At 34.5% G+C, this 25,377-nt stretch overlaps 1 protein-coding gene across 1 annotated transcript; it reads right to left on the bottom strand.

The window, feature by feature from the left end:
• Positions 1–16,181: 16,181 nt before the first annotated feature.
• On the bottom strand, positions 16,182–21,673 carry LOC110655606 (potassium transporter 8). Its single transcript, XM_058136481.1, has 8 exons — positions 21,122–21,673; positions 20,559–21,048; positions 20,410–20,463; positions 18,494–18,754; positions 18,348–18,400; positions 17,960–18,083; positions 17,616–17,870; positions 16,182–17,471 (listed from the first exon to the last, which is right to left on the bottom strand). Exons 1-8 carry the CDS (start codon positions 21,158–21,160, stop codon positions 16,420–16,422), a joined length of 2,328 nt encoding a protein of 775 aa, XP_057992464.1. The 5' UTR covers positions 21,161–21,673; the 3' UTR covers positions 16,182–16,419.
• Between the last annotated feature and the right edge of the window lie 3,704 nt (positions 21,674–25,377).

Here is a 25,377-nt window from a genome sequence, read left to right as displayed (position 1 = left end):
TTTGCAAATGGAAATTTTGAGATAAAATATGATTTGTGGTTTGTATGAAATATTTAAATATTGTGATTTGGAATTATTTTGATTTACACTTGGCATGACAATATTACTATTTTCCTCCTCCATTTATGGGGTGAGCGTGACTCTTTTCCTCCTCCATTTATGGGGTGAGTGTGATTATATTCCTCCCTCTTTGACTTGTCAGTCTGAGGTGAGTGTGGATGAGTTCTCATTATCTAGCTAGCTTCCTCCCTCATTGATTTCGATTAGTGGGGTGAGTGTGCCTTATCGTGATGTACACACGGCATGTTCGAAAAAGTTTGTGTCATGACCTAAATTGTGTTATTGATTGGCAAAACTATGTTATTTAGTTATTTGATCAAATTATGTTATTGATTGGCAAAACTGTGTTATTTAATTATTTGATCAAATTGTGTTATTGATTGACAACATTGTGTTATTTAATTATTTGATCAAATTTGTGTTATATAAGCTTTGAAAAATTATGAATTGTTTGGATTATAAATTGTCAACAAAAGTTTTACATACCGCATTTTAAATTGTTATTGTGCACCACTGAGTAAATTTTACTCAGCGATGGCTTTTCATTGCTGTCATAGGTAGACAGATTGACAGGACAGCAGACTAAGCTACTTGTACTATATTTTGAGATTTCACCGGGTATATTGAGTATACCATACTTTATAGTTTTTGTTGTAATGTATTTGCACTGTATGTATATATTGTACTTGGTCTTGAGCAGTTGTAAACTAAAATTGTAAATTATTTTGGCTTGTAAAAATATTGTGGCATATTATCTTATCTCAGTTTTTGGAAACACTGAAAAATTGATAATGTTGAGAAATTTATTGTGTTGAACAAATTTATTGGAGTTTGGGATTAAGAAATATATTGGAAGTGTTTTTTACAGATTTTTGAAGAACTGTTTTATTCAAAATACAGATGGCACTCTGCCAAAATTTTTACAGAAATTATTAATTCTTCAAATGTGTTATTTGGTTTCACTTTAGTAAAAAAAAATTTTTAACACCTGTCAATAGTACTCACCACTATAAAAAGAAGTAAGAAAAGTTTTAAAATCCCTTGTAGTGTATTTAATGGGTTATCAGTAGACGAAGTTGGTAATTCATTAGGTATACTACGGGATCATGTTATGCCTTACGGAGGGGTAGGGTGTGACACTCCAAATTGTTGCTGTTGAATTATCTGGAGCCATGTTGATTTAAGCTCAAAATTATTGGCATCTATTACAAGTCTTGTGACACTCAGTTGGAATCCTCGAATAGTTGGGGCTCTATAGTCCCTTAAGGGTCTTAGCCTATTGTCTGCCATGGTTGAAGTTTCGATTTCCTGTTGCTTTTTTCCCCTCTTGATAGCTCTAAGGGTTTATCTATCTTCGAATCCAATCCAAGTATATCTTCAGGTTTAGTTTTGGTCATAAACTAAATTGAAAGCTTGAAATAGAAGTAAGGTAAACAAAATAAAATAACTAATAAAAATAAAATTAAATAATATGTTTAAATTAGCTAAATTGTCTATCATCTAATATCAATAATAGTTCCCAGCAATGGTGGCAAAAACTTATTGTGGAAAAATCTGCAAGTGCACGAGTCGTAGTAAGTAATACATTAGTGAGTGAGTATTGTTCCTATGAGAAACTTGGCAACTACTAAACTAAACAACAATTATAACTATCTAGACTATAAAATGTGATTGCGAGAAATTTTAAAACCAAAATAACTAAAGCTAATAAAGTAAGGGTAAACAAAACAGAGTGAATGAAAGTAATTCCAGAATTAGGGATTCACACTTCAACCTATTATCGATCTAATCTCATTTATTCAATAAATTGGAAAGTTGTTACTTTGAAGGAAATTAATCATGAACTATCTTAATTCTTCTCTCAAGGCACTCAAGGTGTACCTTAATTAACCTAAACCGTGGCGATCAATCTTAATTAAGATTCTTTAAGCTATTTGATTAATTGTACACTCCACATAGAAAGCCTATCTCTAGATCAAAAACGCTAAGTTCAATATCTTGAATTTCTTATATTAATCTTCACCTTTTATTCCTTCAATTAATATCAAGAATCATAACTAAGTGGAGCTCTACACGAAGCATGCATTAATATCATAAGAAATTAAATTAAAGAATAAGATTCCAAATTTATTAAATAAAATCAATGTAAATCTATAATGGAATTGAAAGTGTTATATCCCTAATCATAGAATTAAGAAAACTACTCACTTATGATAAGTTTAACAATCAACATAAAAATAAAATAACAATCATAAAACATCCGAAGAAATAAAACAAAGGTAGGAGACTCTACAACTTTGGACTTTTGGAACTTCGGCTGTGAATCTTTCCTTTTAATCTTGTACAAATCTTTCCAAATTGTTAAAAAACTAGGTTAGAATGTAAAGAATGCAATCCTTGGCTTGTTCCTAATTTCCTGTAACCCCTCCCTGTAGTAACTCCGTACATTCTACTATTCCGGTGACCAGTGTCGATTCGGATAGCTAGAACATCCGGAAAAATATTTAAACTAAAGTAAGGAACCATAATTAACTCAAATATTAATAAGAAAAATTTAGGAAAAATTTTAGAAATAAAATACAACCAAGTTAAATGAGTCGGTGCCCTAGCGATGGGTAACCCATTTGGAAGTTGCGATTCTCACAACTAAGAGCCCTAAACCCAGGGGAAAATACATAAAATAATTTTTGGGACTCTAGAGAAGGGTTATTGAGGTTCCTATAGCATTAGAATGCCAAGAAAATGCTTAGAAAAATTTTTCAATCTGTACAGACAATTTTGGTCTGTTAAGCCAAACGAAGGGCTTTTTGGTCATTTTGCCTTAGAGGTGATTTTTGGCCGACTTGTCCAATTAAGTAAATAATTATTATGACACAAAATGTGAATAAACATTGCTAAAAATTAAATTTAAATTAAGTAGACAAAAAAAGAAAAGAAAATGAAAGAAATTGAAATTATGACATCATTATGATGTCATTAAACATCCTCCTACCCAATCAAACTTTGACACATGGCATTAACTTATTTACAATGACTAAATGGGCAGGAAAAAAAAATCAGTTCTTCTCCTTCCCCATTTCCAGCCGTTTCCTCTCCTAGCCCAAAACCACCATTAAAGCTTATATAAGCTTTCTAACTCACCAAATCTCACTTGAAACCCTAAGTCCACTTCAATAAAATTTGTCTATACAACTTGGCAAGGTGATTGGCTGCCAAGAAAAGCCAAGAAACTGAAGTTTGTGAAGGGTGAAAATTCTGCTCCAAGTTTTAAGTGACCATACTCTTGCTATTTTTAGTTTAATTCATGTTTAATGGCATGATATGTGTAGGAAATGTAAGAAAATGAAACAAACAAGTGTGTGTGTGCACCCCACAAGTTTAGGCAGCTAGGGTTAGTTGGGGTTGGTGATTTTTCTTGATAGCATAGTGTTGATGAGTAGCCTTTAGTGCTAAATGCATGATTGAACTTAGTTGTGTAGGTGAAATGCAAAGATTAGGCATGTATGAACATGGAAAAATATGAACACTTAACAACATTAGGGTTTGCTCATGTGATGGTTCATTAACCTTGTAACGGTCAATTAGTGATCATTTGAATGTGTAAGACGAGGAAAGGAAGTGAGTTGAGGCTTGGCATTTGTGTATGGGTGAGCTACCTTGGCTGACCTGCAGGACTGAGCATGAGTCCAGTAGGTTTGGACAGTTATAAATGGAGTTGCAGAGGTTCAATTGGTGCAAAGCTAATTGGACATGAACTTAGACACATAATAGCACAACTTTGGTATAGAAACCCTGCCCAGAAATGTAACACCCTCCCGGTAGCAACTCCGTACATTCTACTGTTCCGGTGACCGGTGTCAGTCCGGACAGCTAGAACGTCCGGAAAAATATTTAAACTAAAGTCAAGAACCAAAATTAACTCAAAATATTAATCAGAAAAATTTAGGAAAAATTTTAGAAATAAAATACAACCAAGTCAAATGAGCCGGTGCCCAAGCGATGGGTAACCCAGAGGGAAGTTGCGGTTCTCGCAACGAGGAGCCCTAGACCCGGGAAAAAATTCATAAAACAATTTTTGGGACTCCAGAGAAGGGTCATTGAGGTTCCTATGGCATTAGAATGCCAAGAAAATATTTAGAAAAATTTTACAATCGGTACAGACAATTTTGACCCGTTAAGCCAAACGGAGGGCATTTTGGTCATTTCGCCTTCAGAGACGATTTTTGGCCGACTTGTCCAGTTGAGTAAATAATTATTATGACATAAAATATGAATTAATATTGATGAAAAATTAATTGAAAGTTAGTAGAAAAGAAAAGAAAAGAAAATGCAATAAAATGCCAAATATGACATATTGTGATGTCATTTAAAAAGCTTCCTCCAATCACAATTAAACAACCCTTTAATTAACTAATAAAAGAGACCAAAGGAGACCAAAAATTCTGGTCATCTTCTTCTTCTTCTTCAGCCAAAACGTGACCTCCCCTTTTCCATAACCCTTCATGAAAGTTTCCTTTAATTTCTTCCATTTCCCATGAAATTCCACTACTAAACCCTAAGTCACCTTCACTAAAACTTGTCCCCACATCACAAGGCAACTCTAGGCAGCCACAAAGAGGAGAAATTCTAGAGTTTTCACAAGCTCAATAAGTTGAGCAAAGAGGTTAGTGCTTAATTATGCATGTATATCTCTTGTTCCATGTTAAGGACTTAAAAATGAGTATGAAATTGTGGATTAAATGAATGAAACTTATGGGTATGTATGCCATGGATTTCGGCTGCCCTAAGGAAGGAATAGGATTGAGTTTTTGTGATGGACTTGGAGTGAACTAGAAACCATGTTTAAAGTGTATAAATATAAGGATAATGAACTAGTAGTTAATTAAGGTAAGTTGTGAAAATTCATAATGGGAATTAGGGTTTTAAGGGTGAAAATTGGACTTGGCATTTGAATTGATTAATGGACATTCTAGTGGTCAATTAGTGACCATTTAAGGCAAGTTAATCATAATTTGAAGTGAGTTAATGCATGGCAAAGTGAATGTGTGTAGGTGCTAGAGACAAGCAGGTGGTGATCAAATTTCAGTCCACTTAGACTGCCATATCTTTGGCTGTGTTGGCCCAATTGGTGTTTGGTCAATTGGACATGAAACTAGGCTTATAATGGCATATTTTTTCTGAAGAAACCATGCCAAAAGACCAAAGCAAGTGGACTAAAAGTTGGCCCCAATCCGTCGGATACCCTGCAACAGCACCTGCAGAAATGACCAAATGAACCTGTTCATTTGGCCATAACTCACTGTAGATAAGGTCAATTGACCTGAAATTTTTACAGCAACAAGTTAAGACATAGACAAACAACTTTCATGAAGAAACCTACCCCAAATATTGACCAGAACCTAACCCAAATGGCAGTGGCAGTCACTGTTCATGTTACTGTAGATATGGTAATTTCTGCAGAATGGAAATCCGGCCAGCTGTGGTTTTTTGACCATATCTGGAGCTACAAAACTCCAAATGGAGTGATTCAAAAAAGGAAATTCAATTAGACAAAATAAGGAACAACTTTCATGTTTACCATTTCCTCAAATTCCCACTGCAACAGTGCTTAATGGAACAGTAAATTTAGGCTTCAAAAACTGAAAATTCTGCCCTCTTGGTTTTAAGTTTAGAAATGGTATGGGTGCTCAATTCCAACAAGTTTTAAATGTAAAATGTGGTGCATTGGGAGTGTTAAAACCAATGTACCTATTTTCCATCCAAAAGTCAACATTTTTGTTGACCAATGAGGTGAATAGTGACACCAAAACTTGAAATTCAAAATTTGAAAAATTTAAAAGTATCAAATGCCCTAGTATACCTAACTAGATTGGTTTGGATAGTTTGGCATGCCAATAGGGTATTGTTTTAGCAGTACTGTGAAAGGAAAGGCTTTGTGCCTGTATTCATGGCTTTATGCCCGTATCCATGGCTTTTATGCCCGTATTCATGGCTTTTATGCCCGATTATGTGATATCATAGCTTTTAGCTATATTGACTGCATACGTGGTTGATGTTCTGCGTCCCATGGTATGACGGCCCGAGGCACCGCGGTGCCCAGTGCCAACGACCCGTTATCCAGTCCAGTCATCCAGTATAGGTTACTTGGGCAACCAAATGAATGGAAAAGTATAACTGTGAACTGATTATTAAAGAAAATACGAAAATTAAGTATCAGGAATGATTACAAAAATACAAGGAAGCTCAAGACCATGAAAAAAAAAAAATTAACGAAATGCATGAAGAAGTTAATATCATAAAACATGATTAGCCCTCGACTAAACAATAAGTTAGTAATTACTCATTTCTTATGAACACAATAGCAAGGAAATTATTATTTTTATTTGCATATTATATTTTCTTGTATTATTGGCACCACTAAGCTTTATGCTTAGCGCGTCGCTTTTGCAACACGTAGGTACTGAAGATTTGGATAGAGGGCCCAGTAGACCACAGATTCGGTAAGGCAGTTCACGATTACGCATAGTGTCCGTGTCACCTCACCGTCTACAGTGCATTGGTAGGACACTAGGCTTCATTTTGGTATTTTGTAATTGATTTTTATTTTCCTTTGTGTAAATGAAACTTATGTAATGTATTTTGATTTTCATGTAAATAATGCAAAATTGTGTTTGTAAATGGAAAAGTGAATATTGATCTGTGACTGTTACATGACTATCAAATGTGATGAATGATTGAGAAACGAATGGTTGAAAAATATTGAGATTTTGATATTGGAGTTTGTGAATAGATGAATATGATTATTAGAAGTGTTTTTCACAGGTTCCGAAGAACTGTTTTCTCCATTTTTAGCCGGTACTCCGCCGGATTTTCTTTAAAATTTTCGGAACCTCAAATAAATTACAATTTCAATAAATGAATTATATTTCACAAGTTATATTCAAAACTACGATAAAAATGAATTAAGATAAAATAGAGTGCTCCGGCACACTGAGTGGCATAACTTGCTCGGCTACACTGTAGTCGGGTAAGGGGTGTCACATTTAGTGGTATCAGAGCACGGTTTAGGCGTTTCTGGGCCTAGATTGAGTCCATACCATGCATTGCATTTGTAAGAGTCGAGGTGACACTAATGCAGATCTGTTTATCTTTGTTATTTTGAATAGGATATGGACCCTACATCTCAGAGGGCAGTCGAGGAGGAAGTGGAGAGTCATGCTCCACCTGCAGCAGATGAGACTGGGGGCATGGGAGAACCTACTCCGCCAGCTCAAGCAGAGCCTGCTCAGCCTCCACAGGCCATGTTCTAGCAAATGGCCTATTTCTTCAGACAAATGGCGGGGGTAATGCCAACACCACCACCACCAGCAGCTCCACAGCAGAAATCACACCTGGAAAGTCTAAGAAAATTTGGAGCAGTGGATTTCTTTGGCAAGAGAAGATGATTACATTGCGAGCGAGAATTGGTTGAGCAGAGCAGTAATTCTAAAACAACTCCATTGCACTCCGAGCAAAACTTGGAATCTCTTTGTATCTCTGCTGCAAAGCGATGCATATGAATGGTGGGACAACTGTGTCCGATGAAGTGCAGCGGAAATAGTGACATGGGACTTCTTTCTCTCCGAATTTAAGAAGAAATATGTGGATCTTGTATACCTAGAAGAGAGAAGAAGAGAGTTTATTAACACGAGAGGCAGGTTGTCGGTGGTAGAGTATGAGAAGGAATTCGTAAGATTGAGCCGCTATGGAAGGGAGATAGTCCCTAATGAAGCTGAAAGGTGTAAGAGATTTGAAGAGGGATTAAATGATAATATAAAGATCATGATCACTGCCTTGGGGATCACAGACTTCGCCAAGTTAGTGGAAGCTGCATTAAAAGTGGAGAAAGTGAGAATAAATGAACAAAATAGGAAAGATAGGCAGCGTAAGAGGGAATTTGGACCAGGACAGTCAAGTATACCAACTGATAGTAAGAAGTTTAAGGGTTCTAGTTCACAAGATCAGACACAGGGCCACAGAGGCCATATTGGAATATCTATAGCTAGTTCCCCGGGCACAATAACAAGGGGATCAACCCCAGTGCCTGAATGTATGCATTGTGGTAGAAGACACAGAGGGGAGTGTCGATTGTTAACTGGAGAGTGTTTCAAGTGTGGGGCTACGGATCATTTCATAAGTGATTGCCCTCAGAGGAGTGGTTCAATAGCTCCTGTACAAGTTGATAGACCTTTCCCTATAGTTCAAAGGGGTAAAAGATCGGGTAGAGCAGAAATGGCTGACATTTCACAGAAGATTGTTTCTGAGACAGTTGAAAAGCCCGAAGTCAGGGTGGCACCACAAGTATATGCTATGGAAGCTCAGGAAGAGCCAAACCCAGACACTGATGAGGCGATACAAGGAAGTGAAGAAACAAGAAGGTAGCAACTCCCCGATTACTTAAGTCAGGTAAATTTCGAGGACGAAATTTAAATTAGAGGGGAAGAGTTGTAACACCCTCCCGGTAGCAACTCCGTACATTCTACTGTTCCGGTGACCGGTGTCGGTCCGGACAGCTAGAACGTCTGAAAAAATATTTAAACTAAAGTCAAGAACCAAAATTAACTCAAAATATTAATAAGAAAAATTTAGGAAAAATTTTAGAAATAAAATACAACCAAGTCAAATGAGCCGGTGCCCAAGCGATGGGTAACCCAGAGGGAAGTTGCGGTTCTCGCAACGAGGAGCCCTAGACCCGAGAAAAAATTCATAAAATAATTTTTGAGACTCCAGAGAATGGTCATTGAGGTTCCTATGGCATTAGAATGCCAAGAAAATATTTAGAAAAATTTTACAATCGGTACAGACAATTTTAACCCGTTAAGCCAAACGGAGGGCATTTTGGTCATTTCGCCTTCAGAGACGATTTTTGGCCGACTTGTCCAGTTGAGTAAATAATTATTATGACATAAAATATGAATTAATATTGATGAAAAATTAATTGAAAGTTAGTAGAAAAGAAAAGAAAAGAAAATGCAATAAAATGCCAAATATGACATATTGTGATGTCATTTAAAAAGCTTCCTCCAATCACAATTAAACAACCCTTTAATTAACTAATAAAAGAGACAAAAGGAGACCAAAAATTCTGGTCATCTTCTTCTTCTTCTTCAGCCAAAACGTGACCTCCCCTTTTCCATAACCCTTCATGAAAGTTTCCTTTAATTTCTTCCATTTCCCATGAAATTCCACTACTAAACCCTAAGTCACCATCACTAAAACTTGTCCCCACATCACAAGGCAACTCTAGGCAGCCACAAAGAGGAGAAATTCTAGAGTTTTCACAAGCTCAATAAGTTGAGCAAAGAGGTTAGTGCTTAATTATGCATGTATATCTCTTGTTCCATGTTAAGGACTTAAAAATGAGTATGAAATTGTGGATTAAATGAATGAAACTTATGGGTATGTATGCCATGGATTTCGGCTGCCCTAAGGAAGGAATAGGATTGAGTGTTTGTGATGGATTTGGAGTGAACTAGAAACCATGTTTAAAGTGTATAAATATAAGGATAATGAACTAGTAGTTAATTAAGGTAAGTTGTGAAAATTCATAATGGGAATTAGGGTTTTAAGGGTGAAAATTGGACTTGGCATTTGAATTGATTAATGGACATTCTAGTGGTCAATTAGTGACCATTTAAGGCAAGTTAATCATAATTTGAAGTGAGTTAATGCGTGGCAAAGTGAATGTGTAGGCTGCCTAAAGACAGCAGCAGGGTGACTGAAATTTCAGTCCACTTGGACTGCCATATCTTTGGCTGTGTTGGCCCAATTGGTGTTTGGTCAATTGGACATGAAACTAGGCTTATAATGGCATATTTTTGCTGAAGAAACCATTCCCAAAAGACTAAAGCAAGTGGACCAAAAGTTGGCCCCAATCCGTCGGATACCCTGCAACAGCACCTGCAGAAATGACCAAATGAACCTGTTCATTTGGCCATAACTCACTGTAGATAAGGTCAATTGACCTGAAATTTTTACAGCAACAAGTTAAGACATAGACAAACAACTTTCATGAAGAAACCTACTCCAAATATTGACCAGAACCTAACCCAAATGGCAGTGGCAGTCACTATTCATGTTACTGTAGATATGGTAATTTCTGCAGAATGGAAATCCGGCCAGCTGTGGTTTTTTGACCATATCTGGAGCTACAAAACTCCAAATGGAGTGATTCAAAAAATGAAATTCAACTAGACAAAATAAGGAACAACTTTCATGTTTACCATTTCCTCAAATTCCCACTGCAACAGTGCTTAATGGAACAGTAAATTTAGGCTTCAAAAACTGAAAATTCTGCCCTCTTGGTTTTAAGTTTAGAAATGGTATGGGTGCTCAATTCCAACAAGTTTTAAATGTAAAATGTGGTGCATTGGGAGTGTTAAAACCAATGTACCTATTTTCCATCCAAAAGTCAACATTTTTGTTGACCAATGAGTTGAATAGTGACACCAAAACTTGAAATTCAAAATTTGAAAAATTTAAAAGTATCAAATGCCCTAGTATACCTAACTAGATTGGTTTGGATAGTTTGGCATGTCAATAGGGTATTGTTTTAGCAGTACTGCGAAAGGAAAGGCTTTGTGCCTGTATTCATGGCTTTATGCCCGTATCCATGGCTTTTATGCCCGTATTCATGGATTTTATGCCCGATTATGTGATATCATAGCTTTTAGCTATATTGACTGCATACGTGGTTGATGTTCTGCGTCCCATGGTATGACGGCCCGAGGCACCGCGGTGCCCAGTGCCAACGACCCGTTATCCAGTCCAGTCATCCAGTATAGGTTACTTGGGCAACCAAATGAATGGAAAAGTATAACTGTGAACTGATTATTAAAGAAAATACGAAAAATAAGTGTCAGGAATGATTACAAAAATACAAGGAAGCTCAAGACCATAAAAAAAAAAATAATTAACGAAATGCATGAAGAAGTTAATATCATAAAACATGATTAGCCCTCGACTAAACAATAAGTTAGTAATTACTCATTTCTTATGAACACAATAGCAAGGAAATTATTATTTTTATTTGCATATTATATTTTCTTGTATTATTGGCACCACTAAGCTTTATGCTTAGCGCGTCGCTTTTGCAACGCGTAGGTACTGAAGATTTGGATAGAGGGCCCAGTAGACCACAGATTCGGTAAGGCAGTTCACAGTTCTGCATAGTGTCCGTGTCACCTCACCGTCTACAGTGCATTGGTAGGACACTAGGCTTCATTTTGGTATTTTGTAATTGATTTTTATTTTTCTTTGTGTAAATGAAACTTATGTAATGTATTTTGATTTTCATGTAAATAATGCAAAATTGTGTTTGTAAATGGAAAAGTGAATATTGATCTGTGACTGTTACATGACTATCAAATGTGATGAATGATTGGGAAACGAATGTTTGAAAAATATTGAGATTTTGATATTGGAGTTTGTGAATAGATGAATATGATTATTAGAAGTTTTTTTCACAGGTTCCGAAGAACTATTTTCTCCATTTTTAGCCGGTACTCCGCCGGATTTTCTTTAAAATTTTCGGAACCTCAAATAAATTACAATTTCAATAAATGAATTTTATTTCACAAGTTATATTCAAAACTACGATAAAAATGAATTAAGATAAAATAGAGTGCTCCGGCACACTGAGTGGCATAACTTGCTCGGCTACACTGTAGTCGGGTAAGGGGTGTCACAAGAAAACCAAACCAAGTTGACCTAAAAATTTCCCTAATCCGGGTGACTTGCATTCTGCCTGGGCAAAATGACCAAATAAACAGTGTTTATTCATTTGGTCATAACTCAGTGTAGAAAGATCCAATTGATATGAAATTTTACCAGTAGAAAGCAGAGATATATACCTACAACTTTCATGAAGAAAGCTAACCCAAATTTTGACCATAACATGTTCAAAAAGTAACCTGTAATCACTACACAAAACACTATAGATTTGGTTAGTCCAGAAAATCTGAAAAGTTTACAATCCGGCCAGTTATGGTTTTTAGGCCATAACTTGAGCTAAAAAACTCCAAATAGAGTGATTCAAAAAAAGAAATATAACTAGACACAATAAGGAACAACTTTCATGTTGACAACTTTGCCAAATTCCTACTGTAAAAATGAGCAATGAAATAGTAAACACAAGGCTAAAATCTAAAAATTTTGAATAACTAACACTAAGCTTAGAAATAGTATTGGCAACCAATACCAACAACTTTAGAATGCAAAATGTGGTATGTTGGGAGTATTAGAACCAATGTACCTATTGTCTATGCAAAAGTCAACATTTTAGTTGACTAATGAAATGAATAGTAACACCTAAACTTAAATTTCAAGAATTGTACAATTTAAAAATGTAACATGCCCTAGTACACTTAGCAAGAATGGTTTGGATAGGTTGGCATACCATTAGGGTTTAGTTAGCAGTACTGCATATGGCATTATGTCATTCGGTGATTTTATGGCTTTTAGCCATTCTGACATTGTGATGATACTTGCCCTTGTGCCTAATATTTATTACAGCTCATTAGTTATTCTATTGCACATCGAGAGATACATATGTGATCGATAGTGTGACGGCCCGAGGTACTTGATACCCAGTGCCAATTTACCCATTTATCCAGTCCATTCATTCAGTATAGGTTACTTGAGCAACAAAAAATGAAAGAGGATAAATTTAATGAAATAATGAATATAACAAGTACAAAACAAATAAGACTACAAATAATTATCGAAAAATGGTCTGCATAAGACATCAGAATATTCACTGCATATTTATTTTCTATTATTTCTTTTATTTCTATTATTGGCACCACTAAGCATTATTACTTAGCGCGTTGCTTTTTGCCATGCGTAGGTTCGGGAGAGACCGATAGAGAGCCCGGTAGACCACAGACTGGGTGAGATCATCTGCAGCTCTGCATAGTATCCGTGTCACCTCACCGACGTTAGTGCATTGGTAGGACACTAGGTTTCATTTTGGGTATTTTGTAATTAACTTTTATTTTCTCATATGCAATTGAAACTTATGTAATGTATTTTGATATTAATGTAAATAGTGAAAATTGTGTTTATGAATGAAAATGTGAATATTTATTTATGACTTTTACATGAATATCATATGAGATGAATGATTGAGAAATGGAAATATTATTGAAAAATATTGAGATTTTGTTGATGAAATGGAGTTTGGGATTGATTGAAAATTTTGGAAGTGTTTTTCACAGGTTCCGAAGAACTGTTTCTCCATTTTTAGCCGGTACTCTGCCGGATTTTCTATAAAATTTGCGGAACCTCAAATAAATTTATGATTTCAATAAATGACTTAAATGAATTATACTTTACTTCATAACTATGAAAGAAATAAATTAGGAAGAATAAAAATGATTGAAATAAAATAGGGTGTTCTGGTATACCATGTGACATATCTTACTCGGCTATACTGTAGACGGGTATGGAGTGTCACATTTCCTGTATTTATATCTAGCATAAAAACCTTCAATTCAGAGTCTTAGAGGCCTTAGAAGTCTATCCGAGTCGAGCAAAATAGAGCTGAGTCGATTTAGAGTCTGAGTTAGGGCATTTTACACCGCTCGTGCTTCATTACATGGGGCATGCTGTGTAAGTTTATGGAGCTCTTCAAAAGTCTTCAAAACTTGGTTGTTAGAAGGTTACACTGGCCAGGCATCTTTATAGGGGTCCCTTTACATAGCCTGTCTACTTGCTTTTTTCAACAATCTTTCTGGTAGACAATTATATGGGCCAGGACACCTAGCGCACAGCCTGTATAATTCTTCACAGTGCAGATTTTGCTCTTTTTGACTCTCCAACTTGTTCAAATGTGTTCTACCCCTCGAAATCGCATAAATTCATCTGATAAAATATAGAAATTACGAAATTAAGTTAGGGTAACTTAAATCCTACAAAACAATGAAACTAACCAAAAATTATGCAACTGACTAATTAAATGCTTATGAAACGCAGTAAAATGTACCTTAAAATGCCCATACAATATAAGTGTATCAATCCCCATTCTCATGATGTAAAACATTATCTCTATCGACTAATCTACCTTGGTGTTAGATTATTAAATCTACCATATCCCCATCCCCAATCTATAAGATGTTATTTAAAAAAATAATAATAAAACAAAGCATCAGTATATAGTAGCACTCAAGTAGAAATACAATCAACCAATGAAGCAAAGAGTCGGTAAAAGCATCAACACCATAAAGCTATTGCAAAAACACTCAAGTAAGTTGTAAGTCTTGCTTGATTTAACTGTTAAATGCAATTGATAACTGATGGTTGATAATTGTTGCTATTAACTAATAACTGATAGTTGTTGATAGCTTATAAGTGTTATATGTTTAGTAAAATTAAGTTTAATTGTTGTTGTTAATATTTAAAATGATCAATAAAGGTATCTATCCAGTAATTTATTTTATTATTAAAGAAAATATATAATTATTAATTTATTATATTTTAATAATTATTTATTATTAAAATAAATATATAATTATTGATTTATTATTTTATATAATTTATTTTATTATTGAAATAATAAATAAAATTTAAATATTATAAAGTATTATAGTATCTTAATGTACTTAAAATATATATTATTCAAATTTGAAACTATATAGTAAATATATTTATCTAAAAAAATTAATAATCATTTTTTTACTTTTGTAGGCCGATCAGCTGCTAACTGAAATCTTGTATAGATATCACAATTCACAAATATAACGAAGATGCGAAGAAGAAGAATGGTAGAGTAGGATTTTTTTTTTTTTTGTCAAAAAATAAATTAAATATAGAGAAGTTCTCAAATAGCTCCTCTAATAGAGCTAATAAAATTTGCTGCTCATAGTTGAATATTATCTGCCCATCAGCTACCATCTAAATTTTTGGAGTTTTACTAAATATCATGGTTCAGCTGAGTGGAGCTATATCTAATAGCCGTACCAAACACTCTTCTAATGTGTTACTCATCCACTAACATTCGTTGGACCACTACAGAAAAACTAATTAAAAACACTTCCATTTACTGTATCATTAGCTTCTACCAGATTAAACCCAGAAGAAAAATCGCTAAAATGCACATGCCGCGTTAATTTTAGGACCACAAGCTACCCATAAAAGCAACAAGCAAACACATTACCTCTATCCTGTCGACATTGTTCAAAACACAGGGTCATGCAAAATTTCATTAAAATTAGTTTAAAGTGATCGATTACTTTCCTATTCCAAGACGACAATGCGATTCTTCCAAGCTTTCAGCGATGGATATCGGAAGGAGTGGGGGTTGGGGTGATTAGGGACAATTCGTTGATTTGGGTATTGAAATCTCGTTTGGTGGGCCCCACTTAGATCGGGGTTAACAAGCGACTCACACTTGTTTGCCCAATTGCTGCATCTGAGAAGTGCGGGGCCCTAGTTGACTATCAGGCAAAAATTTAGGGGCTTATTTGAACTTTTGACTAAAAAAAAAATCAAATCTCAAAGTTAAAGGATGTTGGAAGGAGGAATGTGCATTATTAAAATTCCATAAGCGTGACGAGCAATAAAATAATTTAAACCTGCTACAAATGATATGAAGATATTCTTCTTAATTATAATTATAGCCAAAAAGAACAAATCCAAATGCTTCGATAATTCTAATGAATCAATTTGAATTTACAAATTTAGAAATATTGGAAACAAGATCGAACCAAATGAGATAACCCCACGTATCACTATCCTAACTTAAATCTATTTTTACCTTTTTCAATTGAATAAATTTAAACGCAGTGATTTATCATAAATTTATAAAGGAAATACTTCATGCAACGAGCAAGTTTTACCTCCATTCATAGGCCAAAAAATAGTAAATAAAATTAATATTTTACTAATTTCATTTACTATCTTTATTTATGAATTACAATAGGAAACAAAATTTTTAAATTTAAAACCAATAAACATAAACAATTTAAAATGAAATAACATAACAGTCATACCCCACAATTTTATACAATAACAATTTGAAAAAAAAAAAAAAAAAAAAAAAAACCCGTAAATGCCTAGTTAATAAGAATATTCACACAAGCATCTCTCACATATACTTGGAAAATCCTTCTCTTTTTTAACAAAAATATATGAATCCACACATACACACAGCTATGTATGTGGTGAGGTGCCTTGATTTGCATATGCGTAGGAGTTCTATTGATTCATATCAGACCACATGCTATTAGGAAGGGAAATAATTAACACAGCTCTATCATATACAGCAATCAGAAAATTGCAGAATATTTTTGTTGCGTTTGTAGCTATGTTGTATAGCTTGAATTAGACAAAGTAGACCATTCCCACCTCTAGAGTTGAAGCATGAGGTATGCTCAAAGCATAAGTTGGTCCCCTGGAATTTTTTCTCAAGAAATCATACCCATAATTAATCACTACCTTCTTCATCCAACTTGATCCTCTCTTTGCCCTCACGTATGAGTGCCCGAGAATAAATGCCATTCCTGCTTCCCTTGCTTCCATTAACTCCCGTAACTCCTCTTGCACCTCCATGTCAATCTGTGGACTTTCTGGCACAATAAACCTCACTCTCTTTCTTGTCCGTTTGGGAGACTGTATCTCCCTCATCTCTGAAGTTCCTATCATATCAGAAGAATAAGCATCATCTTCACACAGTTTAATCCCTTCGAAATTTGATGATAAAGTCCCAACAACTGTCATTTTTTCATCGTCTCCCAAATCTTCTATTCCCATGTTAAATTCAGGCTTTTCTGACCTGATAAATTCTGCAATACTACAAACAAGATCTTTCTCAAACTCCACATCATCCTTGTGAACATCGCGGTAACCATAACGTGCAATGCATCTGTATAGACGGTACCTCTTTGGACCAACTCTTCCCACCAAGAACCTTTCCTCAGGTCTAACATGTGGTACTGGAACAGATTTGATGCAGAGGAAGACTACAACCTGGTGGAAAGCAGGAAGATTGGTGACAAAGTGAGAGAATATAGCTGGGATCCCAGAGACAAGCTCAGTATGTATGAGGCCAATCCCTCGAACCCTGACAATTCCGAGACTGGGACCTAGACTGAGGAGCCAGTTGATGGAGACCTTATTTTGAACATCAGCTTCATATTTTTTTAGTGTTCCATAGTGCCACACATACATGACAACTAGGAAGATAAATGAGAGGGCAATAGGTACCCAGGCCCCTTCAAGGAACTTGATAAGGGATGCTGAGAAGTAGAGAGCTTCAATAGAGCCAAAGAAGAATATAAAACAAATTGCTAGAAAGACATTTTTGCGCCAGCATAAGACCATGACCAGAGACATTAGGCAGGTTGTTACAAGCATTACAGTTATAACTGCCAAACCTGCCAGAGAATTAAAAGAACAATGCAGTTAGTGTGGCTGTAATTAGAGATTTTCATTCATTACTAGAAAACATGATACAAATTATAGCCCAATCCAACAGATTTGTAGAAGAAAATAAGTAGTCGTGAATATTTGAATGATACCTGCAGCATTTCCCATGTGTTTTGTGTTTCTGAAACCAATGGTAACAGCCAAACATAACAGCATTAGTGTCCAGTTGACATCTGGAATGTAAATCTGCCCATGTATTTTCGATGAAGTGTGAACAATTTTGACCTTTGGAAAGCAACCAAGAGCTGAACATTGTTTGATTATTGAAAAAGTGCCAGTAATTATTGCTTGACTTCCCACCACTGCTGCAAGAATGGCCACTGCTAGAATTGGCCATCTTATTTTCTCTGAAATGATGAGAATACCATTTACTGCATTATACTTTAGGAAGATCAAGTGGAATGCCCTTTGAAAAATGATGACACTGGTAACTTACCAGGTACAGATACATAGAAACCAATCCGGTAATCAGTTTCTATGATATGATGCTTAGAAAGATAAGCAGCTTGTCCCATATATGCAAGAATCAAGGAAGGGTAAACCACAAAGGTGAAAGCAATCTGCAAAAGGTGAATTTCTGTTATAGTAGTTGCTTGAAATTGTCATGCATTCGCAAGAGAAATCATTTCCAGGAGCTAATTTATCATTAATTTTTTATTAGTATTATTTACATAATTGAGACAACATTAACAAGCAGGTAAGTAAGCTGTTTGTTAAATAATTAATTGCCTAATATAAGGGAGGCAGTAGTGGAATGGTCTATTTCAGTTGATAATTTTTCTTCCTGGAATTTGATAATTGTCTTAGTTAATCATGTCAGTTACCTTGATTGACAACTGTGAGAAGTGCCCAAGATCAGCAAACATAGCTTCTGAGCCTACATTATACAAAAACTTAGCATTAGAAAGACGAGCATAATATGGGCAAGTAGATAAATGGTGAAAGGACAGAGTCACGTACAGTCTTGTACCTGTTATACACAACAAAATCCCACCCAAGGACATCCAACCACCCCTCTGGGTCTTCTTTAAAAATTTGTACATGTAGTATGGGGACAGTGCTTGGTAAACATGGGGATTCCAGTGCAAAATATTGTAAACACCAATAGCACTTATGCATAACAGCCATGTAATCACAACAGGTGCAAAAAGGAACCCTACCCGGTGGGTTCCATAATGTTGAAGGGCAAACAAAAATATAAGTATTGCACAAGCAACTGGCAGTTCAACATCTGCAGAATCGATAAATTTTGATTAAATGTACTATCAAGCTTATAGTCAATTGTTTCAAAACATAAAGGAGATATATTATGTTATTTTGATAGAAATGCCTTATTAACCTTGGACTATAGTCAGAGTTAATGAACTAAGATAAGTTGGATATGTTGCAGAAAATTAGTGAATGCATGCAGTTTCTATAAAAATAAGAAGAAAGTTAACCAAAAACGAAATTGAATGTGAAATTCAGCAATGCTGTGAAGTAATAAACACAGTAGAAGATTACATCTATTTGTGACAGACACCCCAAAAATAAAATGAAATATAAATGAAAATATTTCTACTTCAAGAGGATTTGGAAAGAAATTCTGTAGAGAAGATCAGTGAGCAGTAAATGCATGGTGAAAGCGTATCTAACATAATCAAGTCTAATTGAAAAAGCAATATAAACAGTAGTGGAAAGTTTGTTTCACACAAATTGCAAAAGCTTCCAATCCAACTAAAGGAAGTAGGACCAGCACAATTAAAGAAATGCACTGTTGACGGAAAACCACTAGTTCAAATTTCAGAAAATGGATTTGTGAGAGTCTATTAGGTATGTCTTCAGAAATCCATAGTTAAAAGAAATGATTCGACCAAATCAGTGGTTGCAGTCATATTGAAAATGATGATGGACTCATTCCAGCATCAATATCCACGACAATGCTTTGGACAACAAGAAAAGGGTAAAGGCTTGATCAGACTATTCTTATGATTATGTATATCTCAAGGAGGACTTGCTGCACTCATACTACCAACTCAATTTGACCAATCTGAAAATGCCCATTTGAGAATCTGATCATATATGAATTAAATTGAATGTACTAGATTATTCTATAATTGTTCTCTATTCATTTTATTATCCAAACTAAACCAGAAGTGTTTTTTTTTTCTCCACCTTATAATGACAGATTAACTTTATAAAAGGCACATCTTTATATCCTTAATCTTTTAATCTTATGGGCTTCTTATCTTGGCCCTTCGTTGCATGCTCACTTTATATAAAAAAATGATCTTATCAACCTGACTTTCCACAATAATAAACTATTTATATTTTATTAGCTCTGAAAGTGATTTGACTTTGATTAAAACAGGAGGTTTGTCTTGATTATTTGCAGGGACCCGCAATAATCCATGCGGCCATTAAAATTTGGTAAGTTTTGCTTTTCCTTATTTTCACGTCTGCACATTGCAAAGTGAGGCGGACATAAAGCTTTGAATTTTCAAACTTTCGTGCTTTTAAGAGTGTTAAATTAAAACTAAGATAATGCCAATCGCTAACCCTTAGTTACTTGTCTTCACGACATATACAGGAAAAAAGAAACCAGAGAAATGGTCTTAAGATTTTCCAGGCAGGCCAACTAAGAAAACCAACCATCTAAAGTAGATGTGACTTGATGCTTAACAGTAACGAAGATTCTTCCTAATGTGTTTTCTATGCTTTTTTTATCAGCTTGTAATCCCAAATATCTAAGTTTTTTACTTTCTGGGATATCAAATGCTGATTGCTGACAGAAATGACTATAATACATCTGCAAAATCTACAAAATTTCTTCTATATCTAGACATTTCCAGTATGAATAAATCATTTATAGTTAATAACACAGTGACTTCAATATAAGGAACTTACACTGATGCTGCTCTTTTGACATGGATAGCTCCAGCCCAGACACAGCTGAGAAAACTGCAGAAATAGCCAAAACCCAAGCAATTCTCAGACTTTAAGTCTCAAATTTTGAACCATAAATTAAATCCCAGAAAAAATATAACCACAAATACCAGAAATTGCGGGTGTGAGGACTCCATCCCCAATGACCATACATGTCCCAATCAAAGACAAAACTAGCAACACCCTTTGCAATACTCTACACTTCTCCAGAGTTGATTTCAGACTAGACCCATTAACACTCTTGTCATTGGACACAGACCCATCTTTCTTGTACTCTGATAGCTCCTCATCTGCAAGCTGGCAATTGGGTATGGAGCTAACCCTGGCATGGCGGCAAAGCAATGAATACAAAGCAAAAGTGCCACCTTCGCCATTATCATCAGCTCTAAGCACAATAAAAACATATTTAACTAGTGGAATTAGTGTCAATGTCCAAAAAACGAAAGATAAGACCCCATAAATCTCCTCATTGGTCTCTGAGTGCTGAATATCCTCCGCAAAAGTGCTTTTGTAAACATACAATGGAGAAGTGCTTAAATCTCCATAGACAACACCTAAACTCTGATAAGCCAAAGTTAACACAGTCTTCCATGAATCTCTCTGCAAAAGACAAGAAACAGAACATGAACAAAAAAGCTGAGACAAAGCAATTAATGATAGCCACATGTCATACCTTGATTGGGTTGTCGTGAATCACACCATGAAGATCCATCACAGGTTGTTCTAGACTTTTTTAGAAGCTAGTGAATTTTCGTTCTTGAAGCAAAATAAATAGCACCATCCAGATGGATAAACGCCCTCCCAGTTCAAGGAAAAAAAAAATTAAGGTCCAATGGAGGTCTTAAAGTGTGTGTTTTATGTATGTGGATAGAACCTCCAAAGATGTGTTAAAAATCAAGAGCAAACATGAAACAACAAACGAATATTAATAAAGAGAATAGTTCTTGAAATTGCAGATATCGAATCTATATAATATTATGGCCGTGTTTCAGAGAGAGAAGCAAAAGATGAGAGAGAGAGAGAGAGAGAGAGTTAATGTTTTGTTTGGAGGTTAGGTTTTATTTTTGGGTTGCCCTTGAAACTTCATGATATGTTTTCTTTATGTTTTCGGGTTCTAGATAGAGTATCTTTGGCTCTTTGGCTTATTCTGATAAAGAAAGAATGCAAAATACAGAGACAGAGAGAGAAGGGAAGTGCCCTGTTAACTGGGCATGCACTAACTCAACTTCTTTATAGTAATACCTACCAATGGACCACTGGAAAAAGAAGATTCAGAAAAAGTCTGACATGGCCATTCCACTACACAACAATGGCTGGCATATATGGTTCGTTTATATATATATATATATATATATATATATATATATATATAGAATATTAATGTTTCTTTTAATTATTTGTGTTATGAACTACTATCCGACTATTAAATCAATGATAATGCACATTATGTATTAATAACATGACCTGTATACTTAGTTGGTAGGAAAAACAAACTTAAATTTAATTCATCATAATTTAAAATATAAATAAAAAATTATTATCTAATCATTTTACTTTAATAAAATTAACTATTTAACTCTTTTCTTTTAAAAAATATGTCCATTAATTTCTATATTTTTATTTCATTTGTTCTTTAAGTGTCTCAATTTCATTTAAATTAAATTTTTTATTAGTTAATATATTCAAAAGAGGAAGATATTACTGTTGTATGCATTAAATAATTTGAGACTTGAAAAATACATGGATTATATAATTGTATTTTTTAATATAAACTTACTGAAATTCAAAATAATATTTAAAATTATTGTGCACTGTAAAAGCGTATAAACTACAAAGAAATAAAATAAATATACAAAATACCAATATTTACGTGATTCACCCTCTCAACATAGGACTACATCCACGGGAATGCCATCTTCCACTATCAACAATAATAAATCATCATTACAAGCTTGAGTAAATTTCAATAATTATCCCTAAACTTATATAGTTGTAACACTACGGTCCTTAAATTTTAAAACGTAACATAAAACCCCCTAAACTTTTAAATTTTGCACAGTAAAATCTCTCTAACTTTCAATTACTGATTTTTCAGTTAAAAACTGATGTAAAGAACTCTCGCGTGGCTCTTAGTCAACATTTCTCCCTCCTCTCTTATTCAAATTATAAAATTATTCTCTCTACACCTTAAAAATTATTCTATTTACAGTGAGAAAAAGGATTCAATTTACACATAACTTGAGAGAAAAAAGAGAAATATTGACTAAGCTCTACATTAGAATTGTTTAGGTTAGCGTTTAACTGAAAAACCGACAATTAGATGTTAGAGAGATTTTACTGTGTAAAATTTAAAAGTTGAAAGGATTTTATGTTACATTTTTAAGTTGATGAACTATAATGTTATATTAGATAAGTTCAGGGACAGTTGTCAAAATTTATCCTTACAAGCTCATAGCTATACTATCCATCAATCCAATTACGGCCAAAAGATCCACATTACATCAAACTACTCATAGTAAATATATTAGTTAGTCCATCTCAATCTCCTCTAGATATAACCCAATTTATTTATTATTTTAACTGCTACACCACAAAGGGTGTCTTCAACTATATGGCCAAGAGCCTTCTAATCAATGGACAAGAATTCCTTCCTCTTAATTTCTATGTCCTTTCTCCACCTTAGGCCCAAGCCTCTTTCCCTTCATAGGACTGCAATAGGCAGGAGCCCCTTATCAATGGGCAAAGCCAAATTCACAGTAATTGGCAAGGCCCCTCTCTACAATGGGCGACAGTCTCACTCCAAGAGCTGAAGCCTCTCTCTTCAATAAGCAAAAGTCAAATAACATTTTCTATCATTCTCCTATTTATAGTGTTAATTCTCTTAATCCTTATCTGATTAGGAGTCTCTGTAACACCTCTCACCCGTCTATAGTGTAGTCGAGCAAGATGTGCTACATTCAGTGTCGGATCACCCTATCCTATCTTGTCGTGTACAATATTAATTTAATGTCTATTTAATTTTATTATCTTACGTGTAGATTTTTTTTATCACATCTTATTTTTATAGAGACCCAGACAAAGTCTTCTCTATTTTATTAGTGCATGGCGGGTTTCTTTATTTACTTGTTAAAATCCCATATCCATATCATTTTCCATAAACCAGGTCATGTCATCATAATAACCATAACTATTTCAAGTAAATAAAATATTTCATTTCATTCATATAAAATTCATACATTCATATAAATTTTAAATACAATAATTTATAAATTATTTACAATCATGAAATAATTTACATTGTTTACTTATATATAATAACCAAAATGCAAAATCTAAATATATATGAGCCCTACCAAATTGGACTACTGAGATGACACTGACACTGTAGCAGGTTTGATCAAAATCTTATCTAGGCTCTACTGCTGCTGCTTCAACTACTGCTGCTTCTACTACTGCTGCTGCTACTGCTGGTGATGATCTCCTGTACCTACGCAAGGAAACAATCCATCGCGCTAAACATTTCTGCTTAGTGGTGAAATAATTGAAAAAAATAACTAATAATTGAAATAATTATCCATATAAAATTTACTAAATTTTTGAATTAATTACTTAGTTATGACACTTTGAGAGTAAATAATTTATCGGGATCTTTTTATTCATATATTACATATTCAAACTTATTATACCCATATTAGTACTTTCTTCGTGTATTTATTTAAACTTAAAGTGTATTACACATATCTGTGTCCAAGTAACCTATGACAGACTATAAAACTGGATACACAGGAGTATACTAGTTAAACATCCGTATGTCTAATATGTATACATCTGTCATGTTAGGCACAAGGCCAGTGGACAGGCATAAAGCCAAAAATAAAATCAGGCACAATGGCTAATGGGCAGGCATAAAGCCTATAGAACAATCATATCAGACATATATTGTCTATCAATAATTATTCCTGTGGGTGGTACTGCAATCTGTAGTCCCTAATTGGTATACCAATCAATCCATCCTATATAAATAAGTCTAGGCATACTTTGGGCAAATTAGTATTATTAATTACTTATGATCTTATCATTTCATGTAATGCATTATTAGTGCTTTTATAGTAGTTTCATGTTAATTTATAGTGGGAAAATAGGTTCCCCCTTCATTTTCATGTAGCTTATACATTTAGCAATTTATATAGGTAATTTACATGTCATGTATCAAATAATATCTTGAACCTTTCTTTAGGTCCAGATTTGGTGTCTTATCTTCTCCTAGCAAATTGGCCAAGATATGGCCACTGTTTGACTACACTTCCTTCATGGAAGTTGTCTCTCTATGTCTTGTCTTTGTTTTTCTTTTTAAATCATGTTATTTGGAGTTTTAGAACTCAAGTTGTGGTCAAATAACCAAAACTAGTTTCTTAACTCACTCAAGTTCTAGAACCAGGAAGATTTGGTAGTCAATCTTTTCTTAATTATTTGGACATGTTATAGCCACTTTTAGGCCTAATATTCTTCATAGAAGTTACTAGCCTATGTCTTATGATTACTCAGAATTTTGAATTACAATTTTTCAGGTATTGTAGAATTAATTATAGCAAATTAACAAGCCTGGACTCAGGCCCTATGTCTATAGGATTTTAGGTTCAAGTTAGTGGTTTTGACTCTCATTTTAGGGTTCTTACACTCAAATTTTGAGAAATATTTCTAAATCAAAGTTGAAGCTTTATCTCTTAGGTTTCCAGGACAGTTTGGCTCATCCCAATTGGGATTTCCTAGTGAAATTTATGATATAAATTCTATTCTAGGGTCAGGTGGTAGTTGAGGCAAATTTCAGGATTTGGTGTACTAACTTATTCTAATAATTTGACTTAGTTCCCTTGAGTTCTGGTCAAAACATCAATGTTATAGATCTATATCTTATAAAAATTTTGGCAC

This window comes from Hevea brasiliensis, chromosome 15 (genome assembly GCF_030052815.1).
Source record: "Hevea brasiliensis isolate MT/VB/25A 57/8 chromosome 15, ASM3005281v1, whole genome shotgun sequence".
Lineage (NCBI taxonomy): Eukaryota > Viridiplantae > Streptophyta > Magnoliopsida > Malpighiales > Euphorbiaceae > Hevea > Hevea brasiliensis.
The sequence above is the reverse complement of the archived record's forward strand: the minus strand, read 5'-3'. Positions and strand labels throughout refer to the sequence as shown.